The sequence below is a fragment of the Centroberyx affinis genome, unplaced genomic scaffold (assembly GCF_046629955.1).
Source record: "Centroberyx affinis isolate AG114_WGS23_722 - 3 ecotype Tasmania unplaced genomic scaffold, CSIRO-AGI_Caff_v1 ptg003382l_1, whole genome shotgun sequence".
In the NCBI taxonomy this organism is placed as follows: Eukaryota; Metazoa; Chordata; class Actinopteri; order Beryciformes; family Berycidae; genus Centroberyx; species Centroberyx affinis.
This window is the reverse complement of record NW_027281370.1, coordinates 40,395-57,385: the sequence shown is the minus strand read 5'-3', so window position 1 is coordinate 57,385 and position 16,991 is coordinate 40,395. Positions and strand designations below refer to the sequence as shown.

At 42.9% G+C, this 16,991-nt stretch overlaps 1 protein-coding gene across 1 annotated transcript in view; it reads left to right on the top strand.

Annotated features, from left to right (window-relative positions):
• Positions 1-16,991, top strand: part of LOC139660779 (dmX-like protein 1) — a 55,160-nt gene that overhangs the window by 17,756 nt on the left and 20,413 nt on the right. Inside the window, exons 15-32 of the mRNA XM_071539010.1 lie at positions 204-306; positions 456-575; positions 1,005-1,229; positions 2,279-2,576; positions 2,712-3,534; positions 3,788-4,046; positions 5,324-5,457; positions 6,770-6,956; positions 7,345-7,455; positions 9,256-9,425; positions 10,178-10,275; positions 10,443-10,608; positions 11,959-12,104; positions 12,141-12,147; positions 12,222-12,327; positions 13,333-14,126; positions 14,497-14,595; positions 15,122-15,289. Of these exons, the coding sequence (XP_071395111.1) occupies positions 204-306; positions 456-575; positions 1,005-1,229; positions 2,279-2,576; positions 2,712-3,534; positions 3,788-4,046; positions 5,324-5,457; positions 6,770-6,956; positions 7,345-7,455; positions 9,256-9,425; positions 10,178-10,275; positions 10,443-10,608; positions 11,959-12,104; positions 12,141-12,147; positions 12,222-12,327; positions 13,333-14,126; positions 14,497-14,595; positions 15,122-15,289 (4,014 nt within the window). The remainder of the gene's footprint in view (positions 1-203; positions 307-455; positions 576-1,004; positions 1,230-2,278; positions 2,577-2,711; positions 3,535-3,787; positions 4,047-5,323; positions 5,458-6,769; positions 6,957-7,344; positions 7,456-9,255; positions 9,426-10,177; positions 10,276-10,442; positions 10,609-11,958; positions 12,105-12,140; positions 12,148-12,221; positions 12,328-13,332; positions 14,127-14,496; positions 14,596-15,121; positions 15,290-16,991) is intronic.

Sequence of the window (16,991 nt, the reverse complement as noted above, 5' to 3'; positions counted from 1 at the left end):
ATGAAAAATGTCAGGTCTGGAGTAAACCTCTTGAAATCTCCTCAGGCAGTGTGTGTGTGTGTGTGTTAGTGTGTCTAACATCAACTCATCATGTGTCTGTGTCAGTGTATCTGTGTATATTCTCCACAGTTAGGGAAGGAGACCCAGCTGCGGTTCTGTGTCTGTATCTGATGTGATCTAATGGTCATTCTTGTTCTGTGCAGCAGGGGAAAGAGACCCAGCTCCTGCATGTTTTTGAGGAAGAACTAATTCTTGGCAGTGAGAGGACAGAGGGCACACAGGAAACCGCTGATACGATTCATGCTGGTATACCCATAATTTAGTTTTTCTAATACCAACTCATTGCTTTAACAAGGAGATATCTTATAAATATTGAATCACTGCTTTGTTTACATTGGCACAGTGCATTAATGAGTTTGTATTTGTGTGTGTGTGTGTGTGTGTTTCCCCTGCAGCCTCCAGCCAGCCAGCTTTTTCAGCACGGTTTTTCCTTGTGGTGGTAGAATTAACACCGACAGGTCGCTCCCTCCTCCACATGTGGCACCTCCATCTTGCGGCCCGACCCGTCACCATGGGTGGGTACTTTTTTTAACAAAAGACTTAAAGTTGCTACGCAGGTGTGGAAGCTAGGGAAAATTATTTTGAGAATTTCTAGATCATTAAAAGTCGAAAAACACACAAATCCTTTTAAAAAGTTGGAAAGTTTTAGAGATTCACCACCACAGTGTATTGTTTGAGGACGAGCACTTCTATCCATCGTCTTGTTCATTCCCCAACCAGCACCAGCAAATAAATGAATGGCACTTTGACGATTTATTTTGCCTAAAGCCCTCACTTTTTAGTGTTACCATTCTTGTCCCGGAGAGAGTCTGTGTGCATCATTAGTAGCCTATGGACAAAATTGTAATGTAAAATAGTGAGCAATAACTCTGCAGTGTCTAAAAATGTGTGGAATTCAGTTATTTATTTATTTATTTTCTCTGTTCCTGTTTGTTTGCTTGCAGAAGAGCCCACAGCTCTGCCGGAGAAGGATGCTGCCACGGCTTCTCCCATTAATTGCTCCCAGTTTAACTTTGAGATGTTCAGTTCCCCACTACCTCAAAAGAGTAGACCTTGTACCTCAAATCTGCAGAGTGCCTGTCGCCTCAGCCTCACAACACACAGGCTGTACAGCCAAGAGATGGCTCTGCCGGCAGGAGTGGAGGCCATCAGTGTTACGCCCTCAGCAGGTGGGGGGGGAATGAGGAAAGACACACATGTACAAACACACACATAATGACATTGACAATGACATGCTACAGCAACACACACACACATACACATACACATACACACACACACAGGGTCTAGGAACTCTGCCAGTGAGATGCAGAAGACACACACAGCTTGGCAGGCGAGGATGCATTCCCCAATTACACCAACTTCCTTTGTTAAACTCCCAGCTAAAATGTCCCCAGACAGTTACTTTTGTATTTGCACTCACACATTATTGGAGTAATGCCAGTATAACAGGCCCTTCCGGTTTGGCCCGCAATGGGAGTATGCCGATCTAATGGCTGGCCACAGTGGCAGAAATCTGATAAGCATTAGCAACCACTGAGGCATTTATTGACACCAGCATAGACTGAGGTGCAAAATTCATGTTGCCATGGGAACCTGATTTCTAAAGAATGCTGAGTAACTCTTGGCTCTTCAGAGAGGCAATTGATTCGAGACATTGATTCAAGCAACCTTCCTGAAGTGTCTTTTTGTCTATTATTAGGAACATATTGATCTTTCTTTCTCAACCAAACAATAGTTTCTCTTATTATCATTGGGATAAAAAATTGAGGCTGATAAAGTCTAGCGATAACTTTGAAGAAGTGTGTCAGTGTCAGGGTTATTGGATAGTTTGGAAAGCTTGAAAAACTAAACTTTAACTAAAACTTTAATAGTTTCCAGTTCTATAAATTTCACAAAAAGTCTGGAAAAGAAAAGTATGGAAATATGTTGTTTAGCCCCAATGCACTTAAGTCTACACACTTTTATGTATCCAGGCACCCACTGTCATTTCACATTTTGTGATAGAAAAAGAAAAATATTCATCAATAGAATGTCAATAGCCTGGTGTATAGTGATGTTGCCCATCTGCAGTTAAGATACAGTATATCCTTTTGAACACTGACCAAAATCTTCCATTCAAAGAAGTTCACAGAAATTAAAGTCTGGACTTGTGTAAAAGTATTGAATTTTGAAGTGGAGAAAACCTTCTGTACCTAATTGTGAACTCTCCTCCCAGGTCACCTGAGCGCATCGTCTTTACTGCCGGCCGGCCGTGCGCCTTACCTCCTCGCCACTTCCTGTTCTGACGGCAAGGTGCGCTTCTGGAAGTGCAGTGTCATGGGGTCGGACTCAGAACCCGCCGCTATGGACAAGCTGGTGTACCAGTGGGAGGAGTGGCATGTCCTGGTGGAGGAGGGGCTGGCCAGTAGCAGCGCAGTGAGCGTGCCAGGTCGTCCGGTTGAGGTCAGCTGCTGTCACACCAGCCGGATTGCAGTGGCCTACAAGCAGATGCCGAATGTACCTCTGAACTCTACGCCTCAGATGAACTCTCACCCCTCTTTGACCTCTCCCCCTACCCTCGCCTCCACCCCTTATGTGCACTATAACACCAACACCCACCTGACCCCAACCCTCGCCACACAACGTAGCCCAAACCCAACAAACGCTAGAGAACCATCGGTCCGTATTGGCATCTTCCAGTGCGAGTCCACAGGAGGTTCTCAGTGGATTCTAGAGCAGACCATAGTCTTGGACAGCGCAGGTCCCACAGCTAACTACGATATTAGCAGTAGCGCAACTCGGAGTGCCAATATTCCCAGCAGTAACATGGACTTCTCTATACCTAACGAGAACTGTCTTGGTTCTACCAGTAAGAACCTTGTTCATTTGGACTGGGTCTCCCAAGAGGATGGGTCCCATATTCTAACCGTTGGTATCGGGACAAAGCTCTACATGTACGGGCTTCTGTCTGGTAAGCCTCCAGAACTGGGCCTGTCATCCGATAGTGCTAGAGACCAAAGCTTGTCTCGCCTGGTTCTGCTTCGATCAGTCGATCTGGTCTCCTCTGTTGAAGGCTCCTTACCGATCCCAGTCTCCCTCTCCTGGGTACGAGATGGCATCTTGGTGGTAGGCATGGACTGTGAGATGCATGTCTACTCCCAGTGGCAGCCCCCGGCGTCACCAAAACCCAACGCTGCCATCGCCCAAGACACAGACATGAGCAGCAGCGTCTCCTCCATTCTCTCCGCAGTCCGACAGAGCCAGGAGGAGGGGCTTAGCCCTGGTGGCGCCATGTCAACACTGGCCCCGCCCAAAAAGGCCCTCACAAGGTCGATGATGAGCCTGGCTCAGAAACTCAGTGGGAAGAGGACAGTTTATGACCTGCCGGTAGAGATGGAAGATTCTGGGCTGTTTGAAGCAGCTCACCAACTCTTCCCCACCTTGCCCCAGTATCACCCGGTGCAATTACTGGAACTCATGGATCTGGGAAAGGTAAGTTAATGGAATTACTGAATGTCTTGTATGCTTTTGATATGTTCTATTTTTTTTTTCTTTTTATAATTTCATTGTATTGATTCATGGAGCTTCTCTAATTGAGAATACTGGTCAGTTTAGCCAGTTAATGTAATGTGTTTTAGAAGCTGTGGTGAAGGGAGGAATAAATGTGAGGAGGTTAAGGAGGTTGATATTGATAAAACCAGTCATATCAATGGGCCCCTGTATTAAATATTTTATCTCTCTTAAGGTTCATCGCGCCAAAGCCATCCTCTCCCACTTAGTGAAATGCATTGCCGGTGAAATTGTGGCTTTAAAAGACAATACCACCAATCAAGAGAAGCGTGTGCGCTCTCGAACCATCGGCGCCGGCGGCAGCACGGCCAGGGACAGCAAGATGTTCAGCAAGGGAGAGGGCTCCTCCCCAGACTACACAGAGATCAACTCCATCCCTCCCCTGCCTCTGTATGCCCTGCTGGCAGCTGATGAGGACACCTCAACAAAACCTGGTAGGTAAACAGTATGTGGTTTTACAGGTTAGAGTGGAAAAAAACAAACTATATTATTACCCTCCTCTGCCTATGTACACCCTATTGGCAGCTGATGATGGCATTACCTTGATCAAACCTGGTAGGTATATGTGGTTTTAGAGGTTTGTGTGGGAAAATACAAAGCTTTGTCTGTGCCACCGTAATAATTATAGACCAGTTCAGTGATTAATTATTAGTGATTAAGGAATAGTTTAATTAAAAAAAGCAATTTAAGTGATTAATTATAGTGATGCTTAATAATAATGATAATAATAATAATTCACTTTATTTCTATAGCACTTGATTTATGGAAAATGCAAAGTGCTTCACAGTTCACAGAAAAACAAACACACATATACACATATAAGACACAGGCTACATGGGGAAAGTTACAAGAAGCAGCAGAACAAAGTATGGACAAAAGATGTCTACCTTCTTTGAATAGAAAACAAAGCAACATAAAATGATCATGATCATAAGATAAAACAAGATAATTGAAGGCAACTTGATTAAAGTGAGTTTTCAGTTGGCTCTTAAAAGAATATGTAGAGTTAGATGAATGTATTATTTAAGGTAAATTGTTCCAATGTTTAGGCGCCCTGACTGCAAAGGCACGATCTCCTTTAGTCTGTAATCCGGCCTTTGGAACAGTCAAAAGAGTTTTGTCTGCTGATCTGAGACTGTGCTTCTGCACATAAGGAGACAACTCTGAAATATAAGCTGCCAGACCATTTATTGCTTTGAAAGTGATCAATAACATTTTTCATGAATCAATCCTAAAATTACCTGGTAGACATTGTAAGGTAACTAAAATGGGACAAATATGATTTCTGTAGTTGTAGTTTTAAAAGTTCTGGACAAGTTTCAGACAAGATAAAGCTTTCCGGTTGAGGAAAGAAGACAGGGAGCTACAGTAGTCAATATAAGATGAGATGAAGGCATGGATGACTTTCTCCAGGTCCATTTGTCAGAATGTGCATTCTGACAAATATCAAAAACGATTTTATGTTCTGTTGTAACAGAGACAGAATAATATCCCACTCGTTTGCCTCCTAGTTCTCTCCAGTTTGTCTCTGTAGACACAAAGTGGGAAATATGAGTGCAGACAGTGGACACAGATATGCAGTAAAATGATTTCCTGCTCTTTGGCATACTAATTTGATCTGCTGTCTCCCCAACAAGAGGGGATTTTTCTCCAGGTCTCTTATGAAATAAATGTCTTGTGTAATTCGATTCTGTCTTGTGTCTCCCTGCAGACAAAGTGGGCAGTGTGAGCAGAGATAGTGGGCATGGTTCCACTCACACGGATGCATATGACGAGCTGTTCCATACACCCAGCATGGTCGACCTGGACCCTTTGGACAGCGATCAGGAGGAATCGGGGAACAAGGTCAGTTTCAATTGCTTCTACTATAGTCAAAGAGAATGCATAAAGATGAGAGTTGACAGGAATAACAGGTCTTAGGAATTTTTGTGGCTCTGTCAGTGTTTAGCTCCAAAGTGCATCATTCTGCACGTCAGGGTCCATTATATCTAAACTCATCAATAAATATTTAGAATCTACCTAAAGTCGAGATGAAATGAAAAATGCATTTCTAACCCTTTTAGATCACATCCCCGGTCATATTGTGCACCTATTTAATAATATATGCCAAAAAAATTACAAAAAATCAATTTCTTTGTATTCTTATATCAAAATCCAATCATGTTTTCTTCCTGTAAAACAAAATATGCCGTGTGCTTACGTAAGCATGAACCAACCAATTTCAACCAATAATATCATGACATCCACCCATCAATCATTCTTCAACCTCTAGCTAGCCACACCGGTCATATAAAACCGCACTTCACCGTTTCTGGGTCATAGTAGCTGACAGAGCAATATGGAGAGAGATAGGAAGAGATGTGTGTTTGGATATCAGTGGGCAAAAACTTTGTTTTCATTTCCAAAACAATGTTGCTGAGGTCTAATTCATTCATCTCTCCCTTGTCCTCCTCCTGATCTAACAACAGGTGAGGGAGGTGTGTGTGGAGCCAACAGTCCTCTGTAGCTCTGTTTCTCTCTGTAGCTCCTTATCGTGCTAAATTCTAAGCCACGCCCACTGTTTAGCAGTCCAATCAAATGTGAAGGATTTGATTTAAATCCCTCTTGTAACTGTACACCGCTCAAATATTCCGTTTCACTGGGAAATACGTCACAGTACAGAAGCTAAAGACGCTCTAACTTCCGTTTCAGTGGGACTTTAATACATATTTAGGATTAACATGCTATGATTAACGTGATGCTGATGTAACGGCTGCCTTAGCAGATAGATCAGTCACAGTCATAAAGTCAGAGAGTTGCCGATTTGAGAATACCAGTATGCCGGTAAGACTCATTTTAATGTCATGCCGACAAGACCCAGCTACTGTGTACTTCTTCTAGTCAGTCTTGCCCCGATGGCTTTTTTTGTGCAAGTATGTCAGTATGCAAATTTATCAATAAAGTTTTATTCTCTGATGCTGCGGTTGGCAAGCGTGCTGGGGCACATTCCACGTGCATAATATTATGTGTCTGAATCCCATGCCCATGACATTTTTCACCCCTCTTCACTTTATTTCCTGTCTCTCTCTACTGCATGATGTCTGATAAATTAGAAATGCCATAAAAGTAATATTAGAGAGAAACGTTATCCTCTTATGTCATTGTCTCTTCTTTCCAGGTAATCGACCTGTCCCAGTACAGTCCTACATACTTTGGTCCAGAACACGCCCAGGTTCTGTCCAGCCACCTTCTCCACTCCAGTCTGCCAGGCCTGACCCGCATGGAGCAGATGTCTCTCATGGCGCTGGCTGACACCATCGCTACCACCAGCACAGACCTCAGGGACAGCCAGGGCAAGAGCAAAGGTACCGCAGGGCGACGGCACTGTGCGTCTTGGGATTGGGAATTTCTCTATAAAGCTTAATGGATATGGTTTAACTTGGCTATTAAGAATAGTCAAAAGTGCTACTTGCTTTCTAGGTTTCTATACAAACTGCAAAGAGAGGTGAAGCATAGATGGTAATATCCCAGGGTTATTGAGAGTGTAAATAGTTATGTTCTTACAGCCCGCTTTTTTGCTGCGGTAAAGCAGATATTTGCATCTTGAGAAAAGTCTCACTGTTATTTATTTAGTGTGTTTGTTAAGTTGATTTGGAGTCATGCTTGAAGCATTTTACACCATTTTTTCACAACGTTCTGTAAGAGTATTTTGAATAGTAGCAGACATAATGTTTTCTGTCATTAACCAACCAGGTGGAGAGACATTGGATGACTGTGGTCTGAAGTTCTTGCTGGCCGTCAGACTCCATACCTTCCTCTCTACCTCCCTTCCCCCGGCTCACCGAGCACAACTGCTACGGCAAGGTACAGTTGGACAGTGGTTTTCAAACTTTTTCACTGGGGAACTTCTGTGGCGGACACAAGCAGGTTGACAAGGAGTAAACCTTCCCCCACACTGGGCCACTGCCAGATAGATTAATAGAGAGACACTTTATTTAAGGAATTCTAGGCTAATCTAACAAAAGACATTTACCAAATACACATTAAATAACCCTAATCCCCCTCAAAATCAACACTTTGTTCCTTGGCCAGAAGGTCTTAATATGTTGTTGCCTCACATTGTCTGATCATACTAGGCTTCATGTAGCATTTTCCAGCCTGCTGCTTAAGGAGTTGGTGGATCTGCTCTGTATCCATACACCCCTTCAGAAACAGCAAGGGTACCCAGTTTGGTTTTGGGGCACTAGTAGCTTGAAGAGTACTGAAGCAGGCTTCAGGGGGTTCCCCAAATTTTTGAGTAGCCAGCCAGATGGGAAAAGTAACCGGCTAAGGGATGTTTGTGGCGGCAAGATACATTTTTCCGGTGATGTCACTTTTTTACCAAACCTTAAATTTGTTTATGAAAGCATGACAAGTAAAATAACATGAATAAAGATTTTTATTAAAGACTCAATGCTCAATTGAAAAATAAACGGATAATCTTTATTAATTGTGAATGTTTTATGTACTTTCTTGAGTCAGTGCAGAAATGCAATTATTAATTGTAGGAAATAAGTAGGCTAAAACAAAAATATTATAACAAATAGTAATAAATATAAGAACAAAGTTCATATTTTAGTCTTCTCAGAGCAATACTGGATCTCTCTACTGAGTACTACTGCGCTCACAGAACTGAGATCCAATAATTATAGAAACATAAATCAGTTTAAATAATGAGGAAATGCCCATGGTCATAACACCTGCATGCTGGGGCTTTAACAAACCCTCCTAAAACAGAAGCCCCTATGATCTTTCCCTGTTCCTCCCTTTACTTCTCCCATTTATATTTTGAACGTTGGCAAAATGGAGTCAGTGTGCAAGTGGGACTTGGTTTGTCAGGATTGGTTAAACTTGGGTGGCAACATCAAAATCAAGGACCAGAATGGCTTGCGCAGATTAACATGACGTTGTTCAGTCAATAGCCTCTTTAGACCCCCCCAACTCCAGAAATGGCTACATACTCACTGCAGACTGGACAACTGGATGGAGGTAACTTAAGTGTTGTGAGACATTCTCAATTTTTCTATCCAGTCTGTTTCCTCAACATTGCGGTTGTTCCTACCAGTTCTGCGGCCTTTGGCGCAAATGTAGCGGTTAAAACTATCAAGTCCATGCAGTGAAAAAAGAGAATGTGACGCCGCTGTCAGTGGCGGTTTATTAAGACCTTAAGATAAAGATAAATTGACGCCTCTGGTTACTGGTGTCAAGTAAACCAAAAATACAGGCAGTGGTAGCCGCCATATTGATCTGAAGTAAACGTTACTATGGTTACAGACATTAATTACAGCCATCGCGAGATCATAGGAGTGGAGTGACTCCCGTACATACGCAGTAATGTTACTCCGGTCTGCTCCAGTGAGTACCATACATATGCACATTCACTCAATTCGGTTGTCACTACCAAATTCTGGCTGTGTGTACGTAGCCTTAGTGACATTCAGTTATAAAAGTAGCCGGCAGCCGGCGCTTGGGGAACCCCCTGAGGCTTGTGACTCAAAGGTCTCAAATTCTAAATTCTTTGGCTCTCAAAGTCTCAGCGAGGGAAATGAATGTTGTTAAATACATGTTAAAATGGCGGCACAGTGACGCCTCGTCTTATACGTATTCCTCTCTCCTCTTCTGCAGGCCTGTCAACATGTCATTACGCCTGGGCCTTCCACTCTGAAGCTGAGGAGGAGCTGCTAAACATGCTGCCTGCCCTGCAGAAGGGAGAGCCCACCTGGCCGGAGCTGCGCTCCATGGGCGTGGGCTGGTGGCTGCGCAGCACCAACAAGCTCCGAAGGTGTATCGAGAAGGTGTGGGGGCTAGTGACATCATCATCAATATAGGTGTCTGTGCTCTTGGCCAAACCGTAATCAAAACAAAAAATACTCATGGCAGTTGTTTTTAAGAACCCAGAATTGTCTAATTTGCAGTATAAATGTGGTAGACTGCACATCACTAACAAATGAATGATGAAAGAGCAGTAGGTTCAGTACCTCCGTGAAACTTTAGTTTATTATGTTTGAATACATTTGAGTCTTGGTTCCACAGTGCTTGTTTTAATCTTTTTTTACAGGCATTCATGAGGCAGTTCAGTGTCTGTTAGAGTTAGATCAAGTTAGATCAAGCACTCGAGTATTTCAATCCCCATTCTTTGGTTGGTGGTTCGAATACAATGCAGCTATTGGCTATTAAGTTCATAATGAAATCATCAGTTAGAAACCTTTGTTGGTTTATTGAATGGGTTGGAAGAAATTGGTACTATTGGACGCCAAACTGCATTAATTAAAGTCTACAACTGTATCATCTGTATGCGTTTGATTAAAGGTTGGCCATTGGTGTGTTCACCCGCCATACTTCATATTGATTGCTTCTTTTAGAAATGAAGTGCTATCAGAGAAGGAGAAAGTGGAGTTTTGCTGAGGTTGCTGTAAAATACAACGCTATAATTGAGTATGTGCTGCTCCCTGAAATGACCCATAAAGCTACAACTTGCTCTGTAGATAAAGCTGCATAGGCGGTGGAGACGTGAGCTGAAATTTTATTTTATTTTTTTATTTGTCAGGTTGCCAAGGCTTCTTTTCAGAGAAACAACGATCCCCTGGATGCAGCTATCTTTTACCTCGCAATGAAGAAGAAGGCAGTGGTCTGGGGACTGTACAGGCAGGCACACTCTGACAGGCTTTTACATATGGAATACACATGCACACACATTTATTGTCTTTCACATTATTTGCCCCCCACCTCCAACCAAGATCAGTGCTGTCAGATTGCAGAGGACTAATGGCATCTGTGCTGTTGTTTTGAATCTACAATCTTATTCTCTCCAGGTCTCAAAAGAATGCCAAGATGACAGACTTTTTCAGCAACAACTTCAGTGAGGACCGGTGGAGGAAAGCAGCGTTGAAAAATGCTTTTTCTCTGCTGGGAAAGCAGCGGTTTCAGCATTCCGCAGCCTTCTTCCTTCTTGCTGGTTCCCTCAAGGATGCTGTGGAGGTAAATGTGAAGAGAATAGACATGAGACAAAATAACTCTTTTCAAGAGGCACTTGTCCCTTCAACTGCAAGTGGCACTTGACAGTCTGCTAAACTTAAGTGGAAACTTTGCTTTCAAGATGAGTTAAATCAAGCGCTGCTCATGATTTTTCCACATTCAGGTCATATTCAATTTTTATTATACGCTTTTCTAGTAAATTATATCATCCTCTCCTGTCCGCAGCATTATAAGCAATTCTTTTAGAACTGAATTTTCATGGTCAAGAGCTATATTTCTTGAAACTATAGTAAATATTCACCAAAAAGCTGAGAAACCACAACTCACAATAACAGACTGTACCGCCAATACTTTTTCAGTGTGTTGTGCCCTTTTTATTATTAAAACAGCTTGACACATTCCAACAGTGGTGTCTTTGTCAAGAGCTTTTAGCATTATACGCTGAAGAATTATTGATGTTGGCAGCTGACTCTTGGGTGTTGCTGTCTTTCCTCCTTTTTTGAGCATTTTCTATTGCACGGTATCACATCCATAAATCAGCACCACACTCCTATTGAAGCCTCTTTAATGGGGACAGTAAACCGACTACCTTCATTTAAAAAAAAAAATATTTGCATAATTTTTTCTTGTTACTGCATATCCCTGTGCCTAAATTTAGATTTGTTTCCTATTGTGCATGATTTTTAGGATGGCTTATGCAGTTTACAGTGATTTATAATGTAGCATTGGTATTTCTGCTGTCTGTCAGGCAAACCACAAAAAACCCCACAATTGCTCTCCATATTTTTGCACGCATATCTGCAGACCTGCTTTTGGTTATCATGTTTGTTTGTTTAACCTTTTACTCATCGAGGTTATTCCTGTTGAGAAAGTCCTGGAAGGAAAAAGTCACATTATTTCGTCTGCATGAGTAACGGCAACTTTCTCTAAGCATTTTATGTAAATGAGCATCATCCAAGCAAAGGGCAATAGTTGACTTTGTTTAGTCTCTCTGGCTGAGAGGTAGCCTAATTGAAATGCACCTCACACCTTGAGAGGTGGAAACAACTTGCACCCCTCACCTACCTCCTTGCTGTGTGTGCAGGCTTTTATTTTTACATGTTTTGGTTCCTTCTTTTCCTTCATTAGAGCTAAATAGGAAAGTTCCAAGCTAAATTAATCTCAGAAATGACTTTGATCATCAAAATCAATATTATTTGAGACCAAAGTTTGATGCAATCTCCTTTCTCCTTCTTCAATATATTCAGAATATATTTGTCTAGTTGTGTCCTGTCTCAATAGAGTTAAGAAACCCTTTTAAATAATGGAGAATTGCCTGACACAAGTATTATTTTCCTTTATTTCCTCTCCCAGGTGTGTTTAGAGAAAATGCAGGACCTACAGCTGGCCCTGGTGATCTCCAGATTGTACGAGTCTGAGTTTGAGACGGCATCCACCTACAAAAAGATCCTCCAGAGACATGTTCTGGGACAAGACAAACAGGTACACAGAGTTTGTGCGTGTGCCAGAGACTGAAAATGAATGATTTGACCAAGCATCCCAGTCTTGTTTGACATTCCAACTTTTTGAGATTTAATACAAAGAACCATTCTAATTCTTTGTATGTTCCTGTTCAGATTCCTGCCCACCAGGACCCGTTCCTGCGGAGCATGGCCCACTGGGTCCTGGAGGACTACAGCAGAGCTCTGGACACTCTGCTTGAACAGCCTGCCCACAGCACAGGCTCTGGGTCCACTGGGAGTACATCTGACACGGGTAGGACTATACTGTAGTGCTAAAGATTTTTTATCTGTAGTTGTTGTGATTTAGGTGGAACAGCCTGCCAACAAACTCGGAGGCTGCTAACTATATGGATCTTGTTCTGCTGGGAACAATACAGATACACGCCTGTCAGAGGCACTATTGGCGGTAAACATGGGCAGTAGACTATATTTATTGCAGATTTTAATGCTGACACTGGGAGGCCTATCCTTTGCTTTCACCAGATTTTTGGTCCTCCATAGAGAGCATGTGATGTATTCCATTTAAGTACCTATTGTATGTGAAATTTCACACGTGAAAGCAACCTATGGGACACAGAAAGCTCTTTCATTTGGAGACATTATACATGTTGAAGTCTTGCCTTAAGAATGGAAAGTACTGAACTTAATATGAACCTCACTATTACTTAAGAGACAAACCAGTCCCAGATTAACATCCCATGCTAAATTATTTTAGTCGTACAGGACGCTCCCGAGCACATGTGATATGTTTAGAGAGAACAAACCACGGTAAGGTTAAAGGTTAAAATGGCTCTTGCATTTGATAGATACTGTGCAGTCCTCACTGGATTTACAGTGTGGGTTGTCTGTTTCTTCTACATTTTGTATGTCCTAGAATGAAAGAGAAAGAACATTTGCGTCACCTTTTTGTCTATCAACCCTTCTCGGTAAACTGTCAGAAAGTTTTTGAGCTCCCAACTTCGGCTTCCATCCCCCTATAAGTGACTGTCGTATACAATTTGTCAAGATAAGAGGGTTCACACTGCTGGGAGCTACAGTTCGTCTAGAGGTTCATTACAGATTCAGTGTGGCCGACTACTGCTCCATCTCTGCGTCTCATCCCATAACACAACTTGTCCTGCAGGTAATACTGCGATCAAAGCAGAAAGGGCTGCAGGTTTGTGCCACCGCCACAGATAATAACCATTGTCCTTTCTTTCGTACCTCTCTTTTATATCTATGGCAGGTTCCTCTTCCATGTCCCCATGCAACCCTGAGGTTTTCAACTTCTACATCTACCTCCGTACCCACCCACTCCTCCTTCGCCGCCATTTTGGCTCCTCGGACAAGGCTAAAGTTGGCCTGACTGCTGAGGGCCGCAGGGCGGATTCCATTAGCTTGGTGGAGAGAAGGCTGTTTTTCACAGCGGCAAATGCACACCTGCAGGCTGGCTGCCCTATGCTAGCCCTTGAAGTCGTCTCCAAGATGCCCAAAGTCCACAAGCACTCCAAACTGCCCAACCAGGAGGATACGAGTATCGCTGCAGAACTCAGTGACAGGAGTAAGACTGGCCGGGCATCGGACCTGGACTGGTCTCAGCCAGTTCTGAATGGTTACGAGTCAGGCGGGGACAGCTTATGCAACAGCCGATCAGATTCAGTTCTAAGTTTTGACTGGAGCCAACCATCGCTGACTGTCCCAGATGAGCCCCTGGAGCTGAAGTGGGACAGCGACAAAGATGATGAAGACAACGGGGATGATGAAGAAAATACAAACGTTAAGAAAGATGAAGCTGCGGACAGCAGCAGTGTGTTCCAGGACACACAGGACGCCATATCGCTGCTAACGGAGACAGTGACAGGGGAGGACAGTGAGGACAGCAGTGACTTCATTGCTCCGTCTGAAGACATCTTAGCGGCCCAACTGAAGTTCAGCGCCTGCTTGAAGATTCTGACCAATGAGCTTAGGACTCTGTCGACAGGGTATGAACTGGATGGAGGGAAGCTACGTCACCAGCTCTACCAGTGGCTGGAGAGAGAGGTGAAGGCACACTCATTCAAACACACTTACAGATGTATGTACAAACCCTACTAAAATTTGTACCTTATATACCTCCCACACATTTCCACTTTTCTCATGAATGTACAATGATGATTGTATCTTTCTGTGTGTACTGTTTCAGTGCATGTAGACATGATAATGGTTGCATTTAGACTTGATAATAACGGCAGTGGTTTTCTCTTATGAAATTCAAAAAAGACAAATGGTTTGTTTGCCTATTAAACATTTGCTTGTGAAAACTGTTTAACAGCTTGATGAAATGTTTATGCATTCCACAGTTGCTCCTGCCCATGGATGATAAATTCCTTGTTAATAAATTAACATTCAAATTAAATTTTGTTTCCCCCAGGTGGTGGCTCTCCAGCGTTGCTGCAGCTACAAGCCCTGCCTGCCTGAGCTGTCTGTCCATGGCATGGCCCCCATCTCTGGGGCAGTAGAGGAGGAACGGGTGGGTGATGCTAGCTGCCATGCTAGGAGATTTGTCAGATGTTCATGAGTAAAGATCAATGCAACACTCACTGCATTAAAATATGACTTATTGAGATAACGATACAGTATCAATGTTGTGACATTTTTTGAATCATGTTTTATTGAAGAGATTCCAATCTTCTCCTTTGGACCTCTGTTTCCTTTGAGTGTAAAAACCCTTTGAACTCACTGCTGGAAATTTTGCTCTACATTCTGTTTACCATTGATTCAATTTCAGCAGCACACCTGATTCATTAAATTTATTAAATGAATTGCACTTGCGCTACATTTAGTGTATATTTATAAATTAGAATTGCTTTCCAAAAAACTACCAGTTTATTTTTTGATGACAGAACTAATTAATATGCATGGTTTAATGCGTTGTTTTTTTGCGTACTGCTCTGGGACTTTAGTTTGAACTCTAGCCAACTGACTAAACTTGGCACATTTGCAGTGATGTTGATTGATGTGTCTATAAAATTAATAAAGTAAAACTGATTTTGCAGCCCGGGAGCCCACGTGGCGACAGCCAGCGGAGCAGAAGGCACTGGCTGCAGAGTAACCAGCCACTACTGAGGATGTTTCTGAGCTACTGCAGCCTGCATGGCTCCCATGGTGGAGGACTGGCCTCTGTACGCATGGAGCTCATATTATTGCTTCAGGAGTCACACCAGGTAATTGAAACATACACAGACGCATAGCCATTGATGGACAGTGTGTGCCCTTTGCAGTTTTCAGTGGTAGTGTTAGCTCCACAGTCTGGCTCTGTAGCTGTTACCAAGTTTTAACACTATGCCAGCTGATTTTATGGATGTTAGTGGTTTGGAGACAGTACAGAGGGCATCATTTCATATTTGTGGCAGAGACATTGCAACCAAGTACAACTGCCCAAGTTCTTTCTGTGAATGGCTCTGAGCACACACAAACTAAATGCACACAGTATTACTGCTCAAAGTAATATGGAATGGGTTAGCTAGGAAATAAACATTTGTCATAATAATGTTAGCAGAATATGTTTCTCAGTTTTTTGTGAAACACAAAAAAATTGCAGGGTAATAACCTGCATATACAGTATTTCCACACCAGCCAACAGAGCTGCAGTAGTATTCTGCTGCGCACATGTTTCTTTGAGTGGAAGGATACAGAATAGAAGGGGGGCAAAGTACAAATGAAAGACGAACACTGAGCCCCTTGAAAGCTTGTCTTAATGCAACCGGAGCTCCCAAGACACACACACAGACCTACTTCCTGTTCACTGGTGATTGCTAACACACCTCCAGCAACGGGCTGACAGGTTGTGCTGATTCGCCAAGCTCCTGAGGGACGTCCTGCCTTAGGCTTACTATTAGAAGGCTGAGTCCAAGTTTGAGGAGGTAAACAACTCAGTGAGCTGGCATGGGAACTGCGCTCTTGAATGTTAGCACAGATGATGGGCATTGGGAGTCCTTTCTGCTCCCGTATTTTGATTTTGGAATAAAAGCAGTTGCTTTGCTCCCAGCTCCGGTCCCACGGTTGTCAAATTTCTGGATTGTTGTCGAGGAAATTTGAGAATTTTGCCTTTGTCTTCACTGTAGTTAAGACTGTGTATAGAGCTTCTGGTGAAGTTGGTGACAATGATGTGATTAATTAACCGTGACAAACATAAGCATGTGGTATTCACACACACATAGAGTCATGCTGAGGGATCTGGTTTACACACACATGCATATATACACTCACCGAGCACTTTATTAGGAACACCTGTACACCTGCTCAGATCAGCAGCTTCAGTTAATGTTCACATCAAGCATCAGAATGGGGAAAAAATTTGATCTCAGTGACTTTGACCGTGGCATGGTTGTTAATGCCAGATGGGCTGGTTTGAGTATTTCTGAAACTGCTGATCTCCTGGGATTTTCACGCACAACAGTCTCTAGAGTTTACACAGAATGGTATGAAAAACAAAAAACATCCAGTGAGCGACAGTTCTGTGGACGGAAACGCCTTGTTGATGAGAGAGGTCAGAGGAGAATGGCCAGACTGGTTGGAGCTGACAGAAAGGCGACAGTAACTCAGATAACCTCTTTACAACTGTGGTGAGCAGAAAAGCATCTCAGAATGCAACATGTCGAACCTTGAGGCGGATGGCACTTTGGTAGCCGGTTGACACTGAGCTGAAAGCTGATACCTACCCAGTAGTAGTAAGTAGTAAGGTGTTCCTAATAAAGTGCTCGGTGAGTGTATATAATATATATACACACAAAAACACTCTTTCTTGGTTCCGTATGTCCTCCTTTTTTCCTCTATCTCTCTTAACGTCATTCACACATACAGTGGCACACACATCCCTCACTCTCTAAGTATGGGTTACTTTACTTACACCACACTCTGGCAATC